We start from the raw sequence: 19090 nt of genomic DNA on the forward strand, positions 1-19090 counted from the left end.
CGAGGTTAGTTCCTCCTGTGTAGGGGAAGACTATCTGGGGTAAGCCCGAGGGTAGCTCTCTCCTGTTGAGCTGTAGTTTTGTCATTTTGAGGCTTTCCCATTTAATTTATTCCCTCTGTTTTAGTTATTTTGTTTTCAAGTTGATCTCATCACTTTTGAGACATCTCCACAAGATGAGAGCCAAGTGGAGGAAGAAGGGTATGCGCAGGCTGACGTGTTAAAGGTGGAAAATGAGGCAGAGGATTTAAGTAGACTGGGCCCATCCCCTACAGCTGTGATACCCCTCCAAGACCACTCTGGTGATTGAAGCCTGTGGTCCATGATGTGCCAAGAGATGAACCACGGTTGTCTGAAGCCAACCTCATTGCATTGGAGTAAAGGACAGATCCCGGATACCCAGCCCTCTACTATGCTAATGGAGGCTGGCCAGCGACGACTACTGAAGAATGGCGGAAGATTTGAGAAATTATCTCCTGTCATTGAACTCTGGACTTTTACTACTTGCCCAGCATTTGATTTGTTGTAAAGACATTTATACATCTTCGGTTTATTAACTACAAAATAAAGAACCATTTTTATTGGTTAAACCCTTGGCTATCATATGTTGTAGTACTGCCCCTTCACCTTCAATTGTACCCAGACTGGTCTCCCAGACTAGATGTAACAAAGTAAATGTCCGGGACAGTCTTTAGTACATGTTACATTCACATTAGTTATTTTTGCCTTACGTAGACTAACATCTAGAAACCCAAATGTGTGTTTTAATCTCCTCACAGACAATTTTAGCTAATTAGCAACTACTTTTGCAACTACAATACTTAGCATGTTGGCTAACCTTAACCCCCCCCCCTGCTTAGTTAGCATTAGTCTTCTAGCTAATGTTAGCCACAACCAATTGGAATGTAATAGATCCCCTACAGTAACTGTAGTCAGCTGTGGTATTTGGATGCAGTAATAGCCTGACTGCTCTCTTTTTTTCATAAGGGATGTTTTGCAAATTCTTAACATGCTGTAAGAATTGCAATTCCTGAAATGAGACATCCACAAATTAATACATTTCATAGTAAATGGAGTGTCTTGGATTTACATACAAAATGCTCTGAGACCATGTGCCACACTACATATGACCCTTAGAATCAAAGCCACATCCCTGATGTTGCAAGCACCGTGCTCCAGCACATTTCTGTGGATGATCAACGCTCTATCATTAGTTCTAAGATATTAACTCTTAAGTAGAACAATATTTTGGGAAGGGATCAAATATTTTTGACCAGGATTCAATCTGATTGCGATTTGTTGGCTATGTGCCATTTAAAGGGAGAACATGCTGTGTTTACCGTGAATGTGGGAACACTGCCTTTACAAGGTACATAGCTGACAAAGGGTGATGTTATTGAATCCCGGCCACAGTGAATATTCTCCAACCGCACTAACAAGAGTTGAAAGATGGTTTTGGTGTTGAGGGTGAGTGTTCCCTGCTAGGGAAAGGTAACACAAATATACATTTTTTTAAAAAGGGCATTAGCAAGATTAGAACCTGTAACCTTCTGGTCCCTATCCATGTGCCTAGTCCACTGCGCTAGTAGTTAAAAATGTTTGGTAAGGAAAACAAAAGTCACAACCAGGATTCGAACTGCCAACCTCTTGGGTCAAAATCCATGTTGATCGCCCTCCATCCACCTCCAACCTACCTCCCTGAAAGCATTTATTTTATTTGACTCTCATCTGTAAACTCCACCCACTGACTTGGTAGTCTAAGCTCTGCCCACTGAGTTTTCATCCAACCAATCACATTTGTTCTGCCCTAGAAAGTGGAGCTTCCCTCAGAACAAGATTGAGGCCGGGGATCAATTCATGGTGATGTTAAATGGTACATTGTCGGGTGTCTAGTGCGCTGTTCTATAACAAGCCTTGGATTGAATCCCAGCCTGAATGAGGAAAACTCCTGAGCACTATTCCATGGCTCTTTCTCAATTCCAGGGCTCCTTCATCGATTCCTTGGGAGATTCTCATTTGCACAAAAGTCCGGCCTCTCCTCGATGCCTCCATCATCCTCTCCTTAGTGATAAGTGGTCAAGTGGTCATGGAGAGTGTCAATTCATTTGTAAGCTATCAGAGGAGTGTCATCCAGTCCTCGATAGCCTCCTCTCGCCGAGGGTGTTTTAAAATTTGCCACATCCCCTTTGAATCAGCTGTTGTTTTCTCAAAGGAGAAAATACTCTACTTATCCTTTTATCTATAAAATGTACTGCAGAAGTAGCTAGATTCGTTTTTATCACTTTGTATTTTGTGATTCCTCTGTAAACGTCATTTGTCTGATGTCGAGCGAGTGAATGACCGTCTCATTTCTTGCAAGCGCATTTCCCTCCACGTTCCCTCTCCTTACCGCCACTCCTCAATTATATTGACCTTTTTCAAACGGGGTGAGAAGAGGACAGTGGAGAAAAGGTTACCAAAACCAATTAAGATACCAGAATTTTGATAACATATCCATCCAGCAAACCTCCAACTTCCCTAAGCAGCCCCATGGGCCCCCTAGACCCAGTTTGATTAGCTAGATTTTTAGCTCTTATGTGGTCCTGTAGATTAGTGCCCGCTATCCCAGATTTATAACAGCGAGGCAGAGTGATGAGCCCTAATCCCTCTGTCAGCCATCTGGTGGCAATTTCCCAGAGTGAAGGAGCAGATTCACTAATCTGATAGAATAGGGACCCTGGCTGTCGCCCGCTACCGCGCTAATCTGAGCCTGACTGATACCCGCATGCATCCTTTTCATCTCAGTGGTTCAATGGGATGTACTGTAGATGATGGGCCGGGAGGTGAGCTGCCACCACAACCAAAATGCTGGTGGGTTGATGATTTCATGATGACACTTTGCCTCTACTTGTTATTGTTTGGGCAACTGTGCTTTACTGCTGATGGGATTTGTCATTTGGGCAGATCCAGAGTGGTGAGGTCAAACAGATGCACACAAAGTGGGGGTTCAGATGTAATGTTCTACTAGCTGCCAGAAGGTGGCAGTAGACCCTCGCCACTGTCAAATCCCCGGGCATTTAATTCTGACACAGATCATTTATCCCCCTGCTTAGGAGAACCAGGACTGACAGATAACCCACAGTTTCATATCCCCGGTGGGAATGTATGATGCATAGTTGCATAGTGACAACACCATCAACCAAATGGATCACTAGCCACTTTAATAATGTTTACATATCTGGCATTACTCATCTCATGTATATACTGTATTTTATAGCATCTATTGCATCTTAGCCTATGCCACTCTGTCATTGCCAATCCACATATTTATATGTATATATTCTTATTCCATACCTTTACTTAGATTTGTGTGTATTAGGTAGTTGTTGTGGAATTGTTAGATTACATGTTAGATATTGCTGCACTGTTGGAACGACACTCGCTACACTCGCAATAACATTTGCTAACCATGTGTATGTGACCAATAAAATTGGATTTGAGTTGATCAAGATTTCAACTACTGAAGTACACTGATTTATGACGACGGAAGCCACAGTGGTAGATGAACAAGCACTAATGATGTCACTGTAACAGACAGACAGACAGACAGACAGACAGACAGACAGACAGACAGACAGACAGACAGACAGACAGACAGACAGACAGACAGACACCTACCGATCTCTCCCCAGTGGAAAGGGTTGATGCCGCCTGTTGTGCAGTTGTAAACCAGCGCTGCTTTGGGTCTGCAAGGGAGCAGAGAGATGAGGTCAGATGGGTCAAGGGTTAAAGGGGAGGGTCCATTAGGACACATCTATAAAATGAGCCCACGAACACAAATCACATCAATTGAAAACACTGGGCTTCCTCATCAGTCAATGGTGTAGAGCTGGGGAGACGTGTTCGAACAAACTGGGCTAAGGTAGGTTTACAGGAGAACTTCCTGCAGGTCAATATGGGCGGTGTCTGTTTGTGTGGGTTAAACCATACAGTCATTGGTCAAACCATATTCCACCTGGGGGGAAAGTTAACCTGTGCACGGCCGTGTACCAGCCAGCGGCCAGGGTCAGGTTGATGACCACGTCCACGGGGATGAGGTCCGCCACCGCATCATTGTTGGCTCTCATGGTGCGCAGGATGCCCTTCCCCGCCTGATCAGACAGGACACAGGGTTACCACCACATCTCATCATCACCTGATCATCATTTAAACTAGTGGCATCAAAATGAGCAAACTTACTATATGAAAAATACAACGTAATAAGTATATGCTGGTACTTACAGCGATGAAGACTCCGCTTGGTCCATTGAAGTTGTCGATCCAGCCCTGAGACAGAAGAATAGGGAGGGAATAAGTTAGTGTAATGAGAGATTAGGGGCTCTATTCAATCCGTACGGAAAATTTCAATCCGTTATTTAAATTTAAAGGCAATGTTCCCGCGTTAGACATATGTAGTCAAATGCTGCATATGTCTGTTCAATCGGAAAGTACTTAAAAATGTATATCTCGCAATCTGGAACGCTTCAGCGATGCAGACGGAATAGAGACATAGCTGAAAGAGAACTCTAAGTACCCCCTTTAAGCTGGAATCCTTAGTTGCTACATCTATTTTTGGACCTATAAATGAATGATATATACCCATTGATTCTTGAAGAATATACCTTATAAATGCCTCATGAGCTTAGTTCAACTGTCGTACCCCATCAGAACCCCAAATACAAGCTTGTTTTACTTTAATGTTTGTGAATGTAAACAAACACTGTATAGCCTAAAAACATGGTTAAAACTATACATTTGATATCATGGATGGTTAGTCCTTGCATCCATAGCTCTGTTTATGAATTTGAGAGTGGTTACATTTCTCCAGGCCCATCCCTCAGCTTTTTACCAAAACACAGGCAGGGTGTCTGCTTTGTTACTGTTTCAATTAGGGATTCTAGCTTCAAGCACAGCTATAACATTGCTGCAACATCATCAAGTTACAGATAGCCTCCTAACAGCAACATCAATTAGATTGTTGTGCATCTGCTGAGTTAGCATTCCAGTGGTGTGCTAAGCTAGCTAGCTAGCTATTGTGAGTGAGACTGAGATAGGGAGAGTAACACAGTGTCCTCATCAATTAGCCCTCCGGTAATACATTGGTAATAGACTGGGCTTATTTGTGTGGGTCTGTCTGTGGCTTGTCCCTACAGGGTAAGGCTACATGATCTGTTGCAGACAGACAATCAGTCAGACAGATAAGAGTCCTTATCACATCGTCTCAAAGTCAATTTTTGCACGTATACATCTTTGACCCCCATTGAGGGATTGCCTGTGACATTTTAACACTTAACGGAGTTCTGAGGACATGGAGATTGAAGTTAATCTCACACACACACACACACACACACACACACACACACACACACACACACACACACACACACACACACACACACACACACACACACACACACACACACACACACACACACACACACACACACACACACACACACACACACACACACACCCTCCTCCCTCGTCTCGTCGCTCCCACTGTCTTGAGCTGCCCGCGCAATAAACTGGTAATACGTGATCTTTTGGCTGTTTTGCCGCCAGGCCTGGTCCAACCCCACTTCCACACCCACTGGCTCTGGATCCTACACTGTTCAAACGTTACAGCCCCAGAAAAGTAAATACAGCCCTGAGGCTATGTAGTCGTTTTCTCTGAATATACTTAGTGCTGTTTAAAAGTGTATTATACTCTACTGAAAACTCTGAAAGTGTGCATTTTTTCGTCTTCTAGATCTTTGGTCTCTTTCTGTGTGAATTCATGGAGCCTCAGACGTTCAAATAATATTCCTGTAGGAAAATAAAGTAAGCATGTCACTTGAATTTGATTTGGGGGCAAGAACTTTGACGAATATTATAATCAGGAAAATGATGAAATGTTGAAACCACCCTCCCATTGCTCCTCCAAAATGTTAAGCAGCAATAAAGTCTAGATGTATTTTTTAAACGCTTTAATATGTCCATCTGCCGCTACGCTAAGTGAGATTAAAATGCTTAACGCTGTGGAATCCTTACGCTAAGATGTTAGCCTACACTACAGCAGCCGGACAGATTAGAAAATAAAAAGCAGTTTACTCATGAAAGTAGCATCACCCTGCACATCCAGAAGAGGACTGGCCCCCCCTCGGAAGCTGGTTCCTAGCTAACTTTCTTCCTAGGTTCCTGCCTTTCTAGGGGCAACTGCTGATGTCAAAAGGCCTTTATAAAATACATTATATTGATTGATTGATTGATTGATTGATTGATTACTGCACCTACTGAACATTTGAGTGGCCTTTCCATTAACCTACAGTTGCTTTTCAGTGACCTTCTATCTAGTAGGAGACATTGAGGCTCTCCGGTTTCAGCCCTGGCAGTACCCCTCCCTTTCCCCATCGCCCCTTCCTTGCCCCCCTCACATCGCCTACCCAGCTGTTGGGGTCAGGGATGCTCCTCTTCGAGACCTGGAATCCAGCCCAGCCTGACTTTCTGAACCATAAGAACACACCTGTCTTGGTCCAACCCTAATACAACCATTACTCACCATTACACACCCAATCCCCCTTTAAGTCTGGCTGTACACAGGGGAGATATATTGACCAGTGTACCGTTACAGCGATCGATCGCTAATTCCCATCCATTTGGCATCACAGCAGGACACGATGGTGTGAGAATTGACAGGATTCTGACTGAGCCCTTTTACCATCACAGTGAAAGTGCTACATAGATTTTTATAAATTGTGATATATTTCCCAACAGGCAGGTGGCTGAGCCAATCACACTTCTTCTGATACACTTATCTTGCTGACCAGTCAATACACTGTTTAACGTCCACAGACTACATACAGAATGTGATCCATGTATCTAATGATCATCAATTGACTTTATTGCTGCCAGCTATCCAGTGACAAGTTCCAGTAGAGTAATCAAGTCTCACAGAATGATGTATGTATATGATACTGTATCTCTATGGTAACGGTACTCACAGGGAAAGGCTCCTGCCAGCTGGCTCCCACTATGGAGGGTCTGATGATGCCGATGTTGAGTTTGCTGCTCTCTTTCTGGACCACACACTCTGCCAGGGCTTTGGTGTAGGTGTAGGTGTTGGGGCGCTCCCCGATGAGGCGCGGCGTGATGTCACGGACGATGCTGTCCTCCATCCACCTGCAGTCACAGACACAAGAGAACACTCACAATTAGACTCACATCACAATGGTACAGGACACATGCCAGGATTGAAGTAAAGTTGGCATTTTGTGTAGATAGATGAAACGTCATTCACTCTGATAGCTGTCTGTGATGGTATTTATAATCAATCATTAGTTGGAAATGGCACAAGGTGGTGTGGACTAGACAGCACCCTTGGTTCGGTTCAATTCCATTTCAATCAGTTCATTCAGGAGATTAATTGAAATTCAATGAATATACTGTCATTTATCTAACTAAGGGCTAGATTCTATCAGATCTGCGCTAGACGAAACCAGCATAGCGGTTGTTTTGGTGGAACAGCGTTAGAGCTGTCAAATCCACAAGCGGCTCCCGGCATTATACCTAAAGCGGACATTTTCTGGTTCTGAACTTCCAACGCGAGTGGGACAGGTATGGCATTGTGACAATGATCACAAGAGCAGCTGCTCACCGATGTGACAGGTACAACGTAGTTACGACTGCGCCAAAACATCAGCTATGCGGGTGTTGGCTATCGCCGGTTAACGCTTGATCTGATTGAATCCAGGTCTAAGTGCCATTTATCTTCACTGAGCATATTTTCAATGCATGAAATTTGCAAATGAATTCACTTCCTGAATAGATGGAGTCGTAATAGCAGCAACCCCACCCCCAACTCGGATGCAGAAAGTAGACTTCACACTACTCACTCCAGGGAGTCGATGAGCTTCTTGGGTTCTACAGGCGGTGGGTAGATGATCTCGTCGATGTGCCTGCGGTTGCAGTTGGCGTAGGCTGTGGAGATGTGGATGAAGGCCTGGAGGTGGTGCATCTGCTGGGCCAGATTCAGGAGCTGCTGCGTGGCTATCACATTCAGCTGCAGGGCATGTCTGGGAAGAGAGGAGACACACACACACACACACACACACACACACACACACACACACACACACACACACACACACACACACACACACACACACACACACACACACACACACACACACACACACACACACACAGCAGGACTAGGTAAGAGATCACTGTGCATAAGTACACTAAGAAGCATAAGCACACTACATTACCATAATATCATCACAAGGAGAAGTGAGACAGTGAGAGAGAGACAGAGAGAGACAGAGACAGACCCAGAGAGAGAGACAGACAGAGTGACTGAAAGAGACCGAAAGAGACCGAGATAGACCGAAAAAGACAGAGAGACAGAGAGAGAGACAGAGAGAGAGAGAGAAAGAGAGAAACAGAAAAAGAGAGGAGGGTGAGAGAGAGAGAAAGAGAGAGAGAGAGCACGTTGGAGGGTTAGCATTATAATCATCCTCCCTCACACTCTTTTATCCTCACACTTCATTCCAGGAATGTGCTTCCATTCCAGGAATAAACAGACAGAACTCTAGCTTACCTCTCAGCCAGTCTACAGAGAAAGATAGTGCTTCTCAGCCACAGTCAGGCAGTGTAGACGGTGTGTGTGTGTGTGTGTGTATGTGAGTGCAGATGTCAGATGGGGTTTGGCAGCGGTTGCCCATTAAAGGCAGCGCGGGGACGGCAGTCATGACAGTCAGTGGCGACAGTCAGTGGCAATGGCGTGTCATGGGGGATAAGAGTGGTAGTAGTACTAGGCTGTACCACCGTTTGAGAACTATTATAGAGAACTATTCCAGAGCACTAGGCCAGTTTGATAACTATTACAGAGCACTAGGCCAGTTTGAGAACTATTACAGAGCACTAGGCCAGTTTGAGAACTATTACAGAGCACTAGGCCAGTTTGAGAACTATTACAGAGCACTAGGCCAGTTTGAGAACTATTACAGAGCACTAGGCCAGTTTGATAACTATTATAGAGAACTATTCTAGAGCACTAGGCCAGTATGAGGGCTATTTTAGAGCACTAGGCCAGTTTGAGAACTATTACAGAGCACTAGGCCAGTTTGAGAACTATTACAGAGCACTAGGCCAGTTTGAGAACTATTATAGAGCACTAGGCCAGTTTGAGAACTATTATAGAGCACTAGGCCAGTTTGATAACTATTACAGAGCACTAGGCCAGTTTGAGAACTATTACAGAGCACTAGGCCAGTTTGAGAACTATTATAGAGCACTAGGCCAGTTTGAGAACTATTACAGAGCACTAGGCCAGTTTGATAACTATTACAGAGCACTAGGCCAGTTTGATAACTATTACAGAGCACTAGGCCAGTTTGATAACTATTACAGAGCACTAGGCCAGTTTGAGAACTATTACAGAGCACTAGGCCAGTTTGAGAACTATTATAGAGCACTAGGCCAGTTTGAGAACTATTACAGAGCACTAGGCCAGTTTGAGAACTATTATAGAGTACTAGGCCAGTTTGAGAGAAAACACCACTGTGACTGTGGACTGCTCCAAACTGTGTGTTCCTCACTGTTCCCAGCTGCTGAGTCATTAATTAATTCCGCTATTGGATCTTCATTAGGGTGCTAGATATACTGTATCCTAGCAGCTATAGTGGCTATGGTGCTTATCACTGCTTCAGTGCTAGGCTTGACTAGCCTTGTACGTTTTCACAGCATAGATGTCGTGTCTAGGGCGCTATCTGAAGAGCTGTAGTCTTGGCCCCAGTGATTAAACTGTTGTCTGATTATGCTCCAACACCCCCTGGCAACTTTGTTTCCCTGGAGACAGGGTAACAACATTGTGTGTCAGACAAGAGAACGTGAGAGAGAACAGGGGAGAGAGAGAGAGAAATACAGAGGAAGGGATGGAGAGGTAGGGGTGAAAAGAGAACGACAAAGTGAAAGGGGGAAGAGAAGAGAGCTATGATGCTGTTCAGAGAACAATCTCACAGCTTTTCCCTAACGGAGCTGTCAGTCATGGCTAATGTCCCGCCTCCCCACACCTCCTTTCACCTCTCTGACTGCATCTCATCCCTTAAGGCTGTCCTGTCTGTCCTACTCAACGGGATCTGTTCCCAGCAGCCACACAGACAGGCGTATTTAACAGTATGATGAAGACTTGTGTGTTACGTTCGTCGTAAAGATTGGATCAAGGTGCAGCGTGGTAGGCGAACATTTTACTTTTATTAAAATGAACACCGACAAAACAACAAAATACAAAAATGAACGTAAAGTCCTGCAGGCTACACAGCAGCAATACAAAATCAAGATCCCACAAACTAAAGGTGGAAAAAAGTCTGCCTAAGTATGATCCCCAATCAGAGATAACGATAGACAGCTGCTTCTGATTGGGAACCATACCCGGCCAACAAAGAAATAGATAACATAGACTGCCCACCCTAGTCACACCCTGACCTAACCAAATAGAGAATAAAAGGGATCTCTAAGGTCAGGGCGTGACATTGTGAAAATACACTGAGATAGATAGACACAGAGCTCTTTAATGTTTTAATATTCACTCTGAAGACCTCATTCCTGCTTCCTCACTGAGTAGGAGACATCTAAAGACATCTCTCTACCGCCTACAGCTAGCTACCTGCAGACTCCCTGGATACATCTCTCTACCGCCTACAGCTAGCTACCTGCAGACTCCCTGGATACATCTCTCTACCGCCTACAGCTAGCTACCTGCAGACTCCCTGGATACATCTCTCTACCGCCTACAGCTAGCTACCTGCAGACTCCCTGGATACATCTCTCTACCGCCTACAGCTAGCTACCTGCACTCCCTGGATACATCTCTCTACCGCCTACAGCTTGCTACCTGCAGACTCCCTGGATACATCTCTCTACCGCCTACAGCTAGCTACCTGCAGACTCCCTGGATACATCTCTCTCTCTATCTGTCTGTCTCTCTATCTGTCTGTCTCTCTCTCACCAAATGGAACATCGATGCACTGTCTACTACGTGAGATGATGAAAGCATGTGGAATATTGAAAACTTAAACAGTTTCAAAATCCTTATTAGAAACTCAATGTTACTGTATTCTATAAGTCTTTATTCGCTCAACAGCATTGCATTGGATTTTGATTTAATATGTTTAATGACTATTTATGTAAGTGTTTGCCTGTCAACCATTTTAGGTCAACAATGTTGCTTGACAGACGCTACACAGAAGCTATATTATCGTGGAATCTCTGTTGCGTTTCTCAACATCCTCATCATACTCTAGATGTATCAGCTTTCCCATTGGTCAACACCAGAACACAAACAGACCACACTATCAACCAAACATCACATCCTGTCGGAAGTCCCTGCACAATGAGCACTTCCTGGTACTCGGGACAATGACAAAGCAAAACCCTCCAACCCCATAAACCAGACCTGAGTAAAACATCAAAATAAAACATGTGACCAAGATAAAGACGACCCTGGCCCCTATACGGGCTGAACTCCTCTCAACTAGAGACTGTCTACTGTGTTGACGTCATTTAATAGGATCTCTATGTTTTTGTACCTCTCTCTGTGTCAGACACAAGCTATGTCCATGCATTTATATAGAATCAAACGGATTTGATTTGTTGAGTTGATAAAGTAGTGAGTTAGCATGATAGCTAGGTGATAGAGGAAGAGCTAGTGTGTAGGGGGTGTGGTCCTCACTTGAGGGGTTCGTCGAAGCGGATGGTGGCAGCACAGTGGAAGATGATGTTGACGCAGGAGGTCAGTCTCTCTACGTCCTCAGGACTGATGGCCAGGGCAGGCTGTGTCAACTCACTGCTGATAGGAACTATCTTCTGGTGGAAGTCTGGGTTGTCCTCCCTCACGCGGTCAAACACCTGCAGGAAATGCACACATAGATGCATCAGATCATATGTCAAGCCATTGATTTAGCCAGGTCCATATGTAAAGGACGCTATATGCATAGATGTCTGTAACAATTCTGTCCGCATTGATGTTTGGCTGCAGGCTATTCCTCTGCACAACTGCTACCGTGTAAAGCCATGGCAGCTTTTACCTAACAATATCACCGTAGTAGTATTTGCAAGTCTCAGTATTAACAATATGGGTCATGTTGTCCTATGTAATTGATGAATCGCTCTAGTATTTAAACACAGATTGAGCGGGTGTCAATATTTGCATTTTCCCACAATGCCCGAGTAGCAGCGGTGTTGCTCATGGGAGACCACACGCTGCAGTACCAGAGCACTCTGTGTGTGTGTGTGTAACATGTTCCCTGTTGCTGTGACTCAGATGAGGCAGGGCTTGCACCCTACGGAACACGACACAGGAAATAAAACACCACCTCATCACCAAGGAGGGAGATAATATCACTCCTTATCCTCCAAGAAAAAACCATTATAAGCAAATTGTAGGATTTAGTCTTGAATTATAGGAACTGTGTTTTAGGACTGAATATAAGAACACAACAAACAGAAGGGAAGATAAAGTATCTTATGACAGACGAGACATAAATCAAGTAGCTGGCCAGTGTGCACCTCAGATTTGGCTTTGGGTGTCGAGAATTAAGGAAGTGCATAAGAAAATTGTACTGGACATTTCAGATTGCTAGTGATTAGGATTAGCATGTGTGAGTTATGAAATTGGCTGTGTGTGTGTGTGTGTGTGTGTGTGTGTGTGTGTGTGTGTGTGTGTGTGTGTGTGTGTGTGTGTGTGTGTGTGTGTGTGTGTGTGTGTGTGTGTGTGTGTGTGTGTGTGTGTGTGTGTGTGTGTGTGTGTGGCAGTTCTGGCTGCCCTGGTAAGCAGACCACTCTAAGTGAAGAGCAGGACAGATGTTGAGTAATGCCTCCAACAGCTGTTCTCTCTCTCCATCTCCATCCCTCCCTACATCTCTCTCTCTTTCTATCTCTCTCTGTCTCTTTTCTGGCGCTCTCTAATGAGTCCATGTCGACTGCACTTTTCCTCACATCGTGACAAACTCTGATGAACTCTGTTGACCCCATTCACCCTGTTGGAAAAGGTCCCTGAGGGTCACAATGTATTGTCCTCCCCGTTCTGCTTTCTACTCCAGCTCAACTCAGCCTCTACTGATTTCAGAGGAGCTCGGTGTGGCCCCACCATTTTTGTGTCAGAGCTGGCCGTGAACCTCTAGGCCATCTGTTGGTGTGTAGCCCCCTTGAAGGTGGGCACCAAAACTGGCACGAACACCCACCAACCGCCAACCAACCTGGGTAACACAGTGCTCCGAGGAAGTTTTTACCCAGTCAGCAAAACAACAGAAATCAAGCAGAGACCAGCCTTTTACAGTTCTGCATCACAGCTGCCTTGGAAGAGGTACTGGGTCTATAAAGCATGAAACCAAGGTGGCATAGGGTGGCACAGACTCTTTCATAGTGGCTTGGAGTAGACTCGCTTTAAGGTATGTGGCACGCTTAGTGAGAGAGACAGAGGGAGGGGGAGAGAAGGAGCAGTTTCCCTTCACTCTTAACAGAGTGGTCCCAGCCATACAGAAAACCACTGCTGCTGATCCTACAAAACACCACTACTACACTGTACATCAATTACAGTACCAACACTACTACTACACTGTACATCATGTATAGTACCAACACTACTACTACACTGAACATCATGTATAGTACCAACACTACTACTACACTGTACATCATGTATAGTACCAACACTACTACTACACTGTACATCATGTATAGTACCAACACTACTACTACACTGTACATCAATTACAGTACCAACACTACTACTACACTGTACATCATGTATAGTACCAACACTACTACTACACTGTACATCATGTATAGTACCAACACTACTACTACATCATGTATAGTACCAACACTACTACTACATCATGTATAGTACCAACACTACTACTACACTGTACCAACGCTACTACTATACTGCTACTAACCTATCAGAATTAATGTAATCTGTCAGCTTTGTAGTAAAAAAGCATCATTCAAGACAAGAGAGAGGGATAGTGAAAAAGAGGAAGAGAGAGAGAGAGAGAGGGAGAGAGGAAGAGAGAGGGAGAGAGAGGAAGGGAGAGGGAGAGAGAGGGAGGGAGAGAGGAAGAGAGAGGGAGAGAGAGAGGCAGCGAGAGGGAGGGAGAGGAAGAGAGAGGGAGGGAGAGAGAGGAAGAAAGGGGGAGGGGGAAGAAAGAGTGAGTGCATTAAGGTCAGAGGGGTAAGTGAGGTCAGTGATTGTGGGCCTGTGCATGGCCTTTGTTCAGAGATGAGGAGAGAAGGGCATTGTGGGATATGGGTGTTCTTTTGTGAGAGACTGAGGCAGTCTTCCAGTGCCAGCCTACCACTGATCTCCCCTCTGGCACAAATCATCTGACTGTGTGTCTCTCTCTCTCTCTCTCTCTCTCTCTCTCTCTCTCTCTCTCTCTCTCACTCTCTCACACTCTCTCACTCTCTCTCTCTCTCTCTCTCTCTCTCTCACACTCTCTGTCACTCTCTCTCACTCTCTCTCACTCTCTCTGTGTGTCTGTGTGTGTGCATGAGTTTCAATGTGTGTGAGAGAGACAGAGTGTGGATGTGTGTCGACATCTTCCCACAGTAACAGTGCAGCATGGCCGTCAGGGCTGAGACAGAGGAGCTAATCTCTCTGTAGCCTCAAACACAGAGCCAAGAGGGATGTGTTACTACTGGGATGACTGGGCTCCAACACAGCATCCATTCAACAGGGATTATCTATTCAACAGAGTTATCTATTAGATATCTGTTATGCTGACTGACTATGTAGGGCTGCCAGCCTCGCTGCGTCTCTGCCCCTCATGCCACATGTCAACCAGCCCCAGATGAGGAGCGGCATGAAATGACTGGCACCGTGCAAAGCTGGCAGCCTAGGCCTCTCTCTGTCAAACTCCCTGTCTCTGTGCAGGTCTCTGGGTGGGACCAGTGTGTAATGGTATAACCCTGTGTCGGTGAGTACTACAGCCAACCTGCTCCAGATGAGTCTATATGTGAAGAAATGCCTTGGGGTCGTAAATCTCCAGACTCTCCTCCCGCTTGGCCTTGGGGTCGTAAATCTCCAGACTCTCCTCCCGCTTGGCCTTGGGGTCGTAAATCTCCAGACTCTCCTCCCGCTTGGCCTTGGGGTCGTAAATCTCCAGACTCTCCTCCCACTTGGCCTTGGGGTTGTAAATCTCCAGACTCTCCTCCCACTTGGCCTTGGGGTTGTAAATCTCCAGACTCTCCTCCCGCTTGGCCTTGGGGTTGTAAATCTCCAGACTCTCCTCCCGCTTGGCCTTGGGGTTGTAAATCTCCAGACTCTCCTCCCGCTTGGCCTTGGGGTTGTAAATCTCCAGACTCTCCTCCCGCTTGGCCTTGGGGTTGTAAATCTCCAGACTCTCCTCCCGCTTGGCCTTGGGGTCGTAAATCTCCAGACTCTCCTCCCGCTTGGCCTTGGGGTTGTAAATCTCACTCTCCTCCCACTTCAACAGTGGCGTTGGTGGACTTTCACAGTGTTAGGTTCTAATTTGGTGGACTTTCACAGTGTTAGGTTCTAATTTTCAGAGTAAATAACTCAGACACTAGAGAAGCTTTAACCAAGTTTAATTCTTCCCAAAGGGTCGACACAGCTGTATTCAGACAAAAGACATGGCTTCCCCCGTGGTGGTATTCATACCCCACTTTGGGTGGAGTCTCCTCCTTATCTCTAAACATGGCATCCTTCTTGCTAAGCAGGGAACTAAGTGATATGAGCCTTCAACGGTTTCTCCTCTTATCAATACTGTCACATGCAATCCTTTTCCCTGCACTCAGCACATTCCAAGCTTAGTTGTCTTACTACAGAGAACCATTACCTTCTCACTCCTTTAATATCTCAATGTTCAAAGTTTACCCCGAATCCAACAACAGAAACCCAACACTAATGGCCCCTTCCTTTCAGCTAGCAACCCAAGCTGCCATGTTAAAACAGCTTCACTGACCATCCTGTAAATATAGCCACTCATTCACAGCCCCTTTAGAGATGTCAGGCAAAGAGAAAGAAAGAGAGAGAGAGAGAGCTGTCCCCTGGAGCAAAGATATGGCAGGGAAAGAGAGAGTAGCTAGAGCGAGATAAAGAGAGGGAAGGGAATAAAAGTTACAATGTGAATGACAGAAAGTGTTTTGTGTGTGCTGTTGTCCCTAGGGAGGCTTGTATACAGCAGCATATTGTGATTGTATTGCTCATGCATGGTGGGCTGTGGTTGGATGTGATGGGGAGTGGAGCTGACTGGGTGTCTCTTTGCCGGGTGAGCCACAACTTCACAGGCGTGAAATAGAATCATGACATAGAAGATTGGCTGCAGCTCTGGAGTGATGCAGACTGGGCATCTGTCCTGCTTCATGTACAGGGTCCATGGTGGCTGAAGCAATCACATGTACAGCTCAGGATTGGCACATCAATGCACACGGGGTAAGACACACAAATGAACATAGACACATGTAAGTACGTACACCCACCCACCCATGCACCTACCCATGCACCTACCCACCCACACACACACACAAATGCACACTCGCACAAACAAATGCACACTCGCACAAACACACACACACACACACACAACACACACACACACACACACACACACACACACACACACACACACACACACACACACACAGCCATGTAGGCCAAAGAGGCTGCCTCTGCAGGTAGCCGGCTGGTAAGTGCTCAGATTAAACACAGTACACACCAAAGATATCCCTGGCCTCTTCCCCCGCCTCTGGTCGAACAGCTGTTAGTGTTTCAGCCAGGCTGGGTGGATGGATGCTGGGTAATTGGGTCTGCTTTGTAGTTGGCCCCCTCTCAGCTGATCACAAAGCCGAAAATCTACAGTAGCTAGAAGTCCCGATTAGTCTACAGTACAAAGGTAGAGCACTATAATATAGGGAATGGAGCTGTTTAAAGATATATCATGGCTTTAAGCCATTTCTATGTGTCTGTCTCAGTTTATTATCTCTGTTTAGTCTTTACATTCTCTGTGGTTGGCTCTTGGGGGGAAACATTGGAGTGGACTTCCAGGAATGATTCCCCTGGGAGAGCTCTCTAGGAAGTCATCCAGTACATTCCACGGCTCCTCAAAGACCCGGAGGATTCTTCAGCGGTGCAGACCAGGGCATAATTCATAAAAGCAAACAGAGGCGGAAGACAGAGCATTGCTGATCATCCAGTCCCAGCTGGAGGCTATCTGACGCTGTGCTCAAATCAATGCAAGAGGATCAATACCAACAGGACAGTACAGTTTGCTTTACGGTGACAGACAGCAATATTAGAATTTGCGCTCGGCAGTCGGCATACCGATGGCATGGCATTCCACTTCTGAGACAGTGACCTCATGGCGAGCCATGGAAAATTCCATTATCCCTCTAGAACAAACCAAATGGAACTAAGGACTACTTTATAATGAGAGATAGGAATCCATGTGGTCATTGGAAACCACCGACAGGGACAGACCTAACGCCATGCTTTACTGATCAAGCAAACTTAATGGTCAGGCTAACTGCATCTTCTCCTCAGTGGTCGTACCGTTGTAACTCCTAGGTGTTAGGGAAGGTGACAGAGGGATGTGGCCCCTCTGAGGAGCGTTACTTGTGGCGGCTGGCCCTGGTCCAGAGGGGTGTTCGGCCGAGCGGAATCCCGGAACTCTGGTCGGAGCGCTACTGTTGTCAATCCATCGATTCCAGAGGAAACCAAGCTGAAAGCACCCCCACGCTCCAACGGGCACAGAGACACACACTGCATCATGGCAAGGAAAACACACACACTTCAACAAGAAATACCAGAGGTGCTTCCACACAAATGGAATGTTTCCATGTAAGAGAATCAGCATTCTACTGGCATCCAAACCATCCTCCTTCACCTGAATCACTTATTCCTTAAAGGAAACCTTATGGTGGTTTGATTCAGTGTGGTGACGATGTTTATCAAAGGGAGGAACACGGTGGGGCTGGGTAATCTTGATGAACACGATATCCTCTGTGTTATAGAGAACAGGCTCTTATCTATCCTGACATCAAAACCTGGAGCTTCTCAGAACCTCTGACTCCTTTACAGGAAATGAAAATGGACCTTTCTCATCCCAGGCAGATCAATAGCATGCACGTAGGCATGCAAACACACACACACACACCCCCGCGCACACACACACATAAACACCTGCACACACCTGCAAACACACATACACACACCTGCACACACACAGACACACACACACACACACACAGACACAGACACACACACACCAAGGGCTAAGTCATTACACAAGAACAAGTGAATTCTGACCCCCAAGCATTCCATACTTTCATATTTCACAGCGACACTCTCTCTCTTTTCCTCTCGCTGTTAAAGCTCCATCCATCAACCACAAGTCCAAGACTGCAGAGCAGTAGGTGACCAATGGCTGTGCAGGTCTGAAGAGATGTACTCAGGGCTCTGTCTACTGCCTCCTCCAGGTCATTCATGTAGGGCATCTGTTAGAGTTGGAGACGTTGTGATTTGGTGTGCACCAAGGCACCGTTCTAGCATCGCTACTTTTTGACCTCAACATGCGGTCACACAGAAAGAGAAGGTCATCAATCATGCAGAAAGACCATCACATTGGATCAGCTAAATGCCTTGTCTAATACACAAACAACTATCTAGATGTGGAAAGGGCAAGTCACTTGGCAGACTCTTTATCCCAATGGGGACACCAGTGTGGGTTGCTGTGGTCCCCATTAGGATTAGGGCCACCACTGAGCATGTGCTAAATGCATGTCTGCCCTACCCTGATGGCTCTCCTGGCACTATGCAATGTGCTAATTTGTTTCACAAACCAAGTTAATTTGTTCTCTCTCTCTCTCTCTCTCTCTCTCTCTCTCTCTCTCTCTCTCTCTCTCTCTCTCTCTCTCTCTCTCTAGGGAGTCGTGGATGTGTGGTGTGCCTGCTGCCAGCCTCGCGCCACATGTCAACCAGCCCCAGATGAGGAGCGGCATGAAATGACTGGCACCGTGCCAAGCTGGCAGCCTAGGCCTCTCTCTCTGTCAAACTCCCTGTCTCTGGATTGGACCT

The 19090-nt window shown here is 45.8% G+C and overlaps 1 protein-coding gene across 1 annotated transcript in view; it reads right to left on the minus strand.

Moving 5' to 3' along the window:
* si:dkey-97m3.1 (fatty acyl-CoA reductase) overlaps window positions 1-19090 on the minus strand; it is a 54533-nt gene that overhangs the window by 1914 nt on the left and 33529 nt on the right. The window contains exons 3-8 of the mRNA XM_014208183.2: window positions 11726-11901; window positions 7887-8066; window positions 6996-7173; window positions 4258-4302; window positions 4009-4127; window positions 3655-3722 (exon numbers count right to left, since the gene is read on the minus strand). Coding sequence (XP_014063658.1) covers window positions 3655-3722; window positions 4009-4127; window positions 4258-4302; window positions 6996-7173; window positions 7887-8066; window positions 11726-11901 — 766 coding nt within the window. The remainder of the gene's footprint in view (window positions 1-3654; window positions 3723-4008; window positions 4128-4257; window positions 4303-6995; window positions 7174-7886; window positions 8067-11725; window positions 11902-19090) is intronic.

The sequence above is a fragment of the Salmo salar genome, chromosome ssa07 (assembly GCF_905237065.1).
Source record: "Salmo salar chromosome ssa07, Ssal_v3.1, whole genome shotgun sequence".
In the NCBI taxonomy this organism is placed as follows: domain Eukaryota; kingdom Metazoa; phylum Chordata; class Actinopteri; order Salmoniformes; family Salmonidae; genus Salmo; species Salmo salar.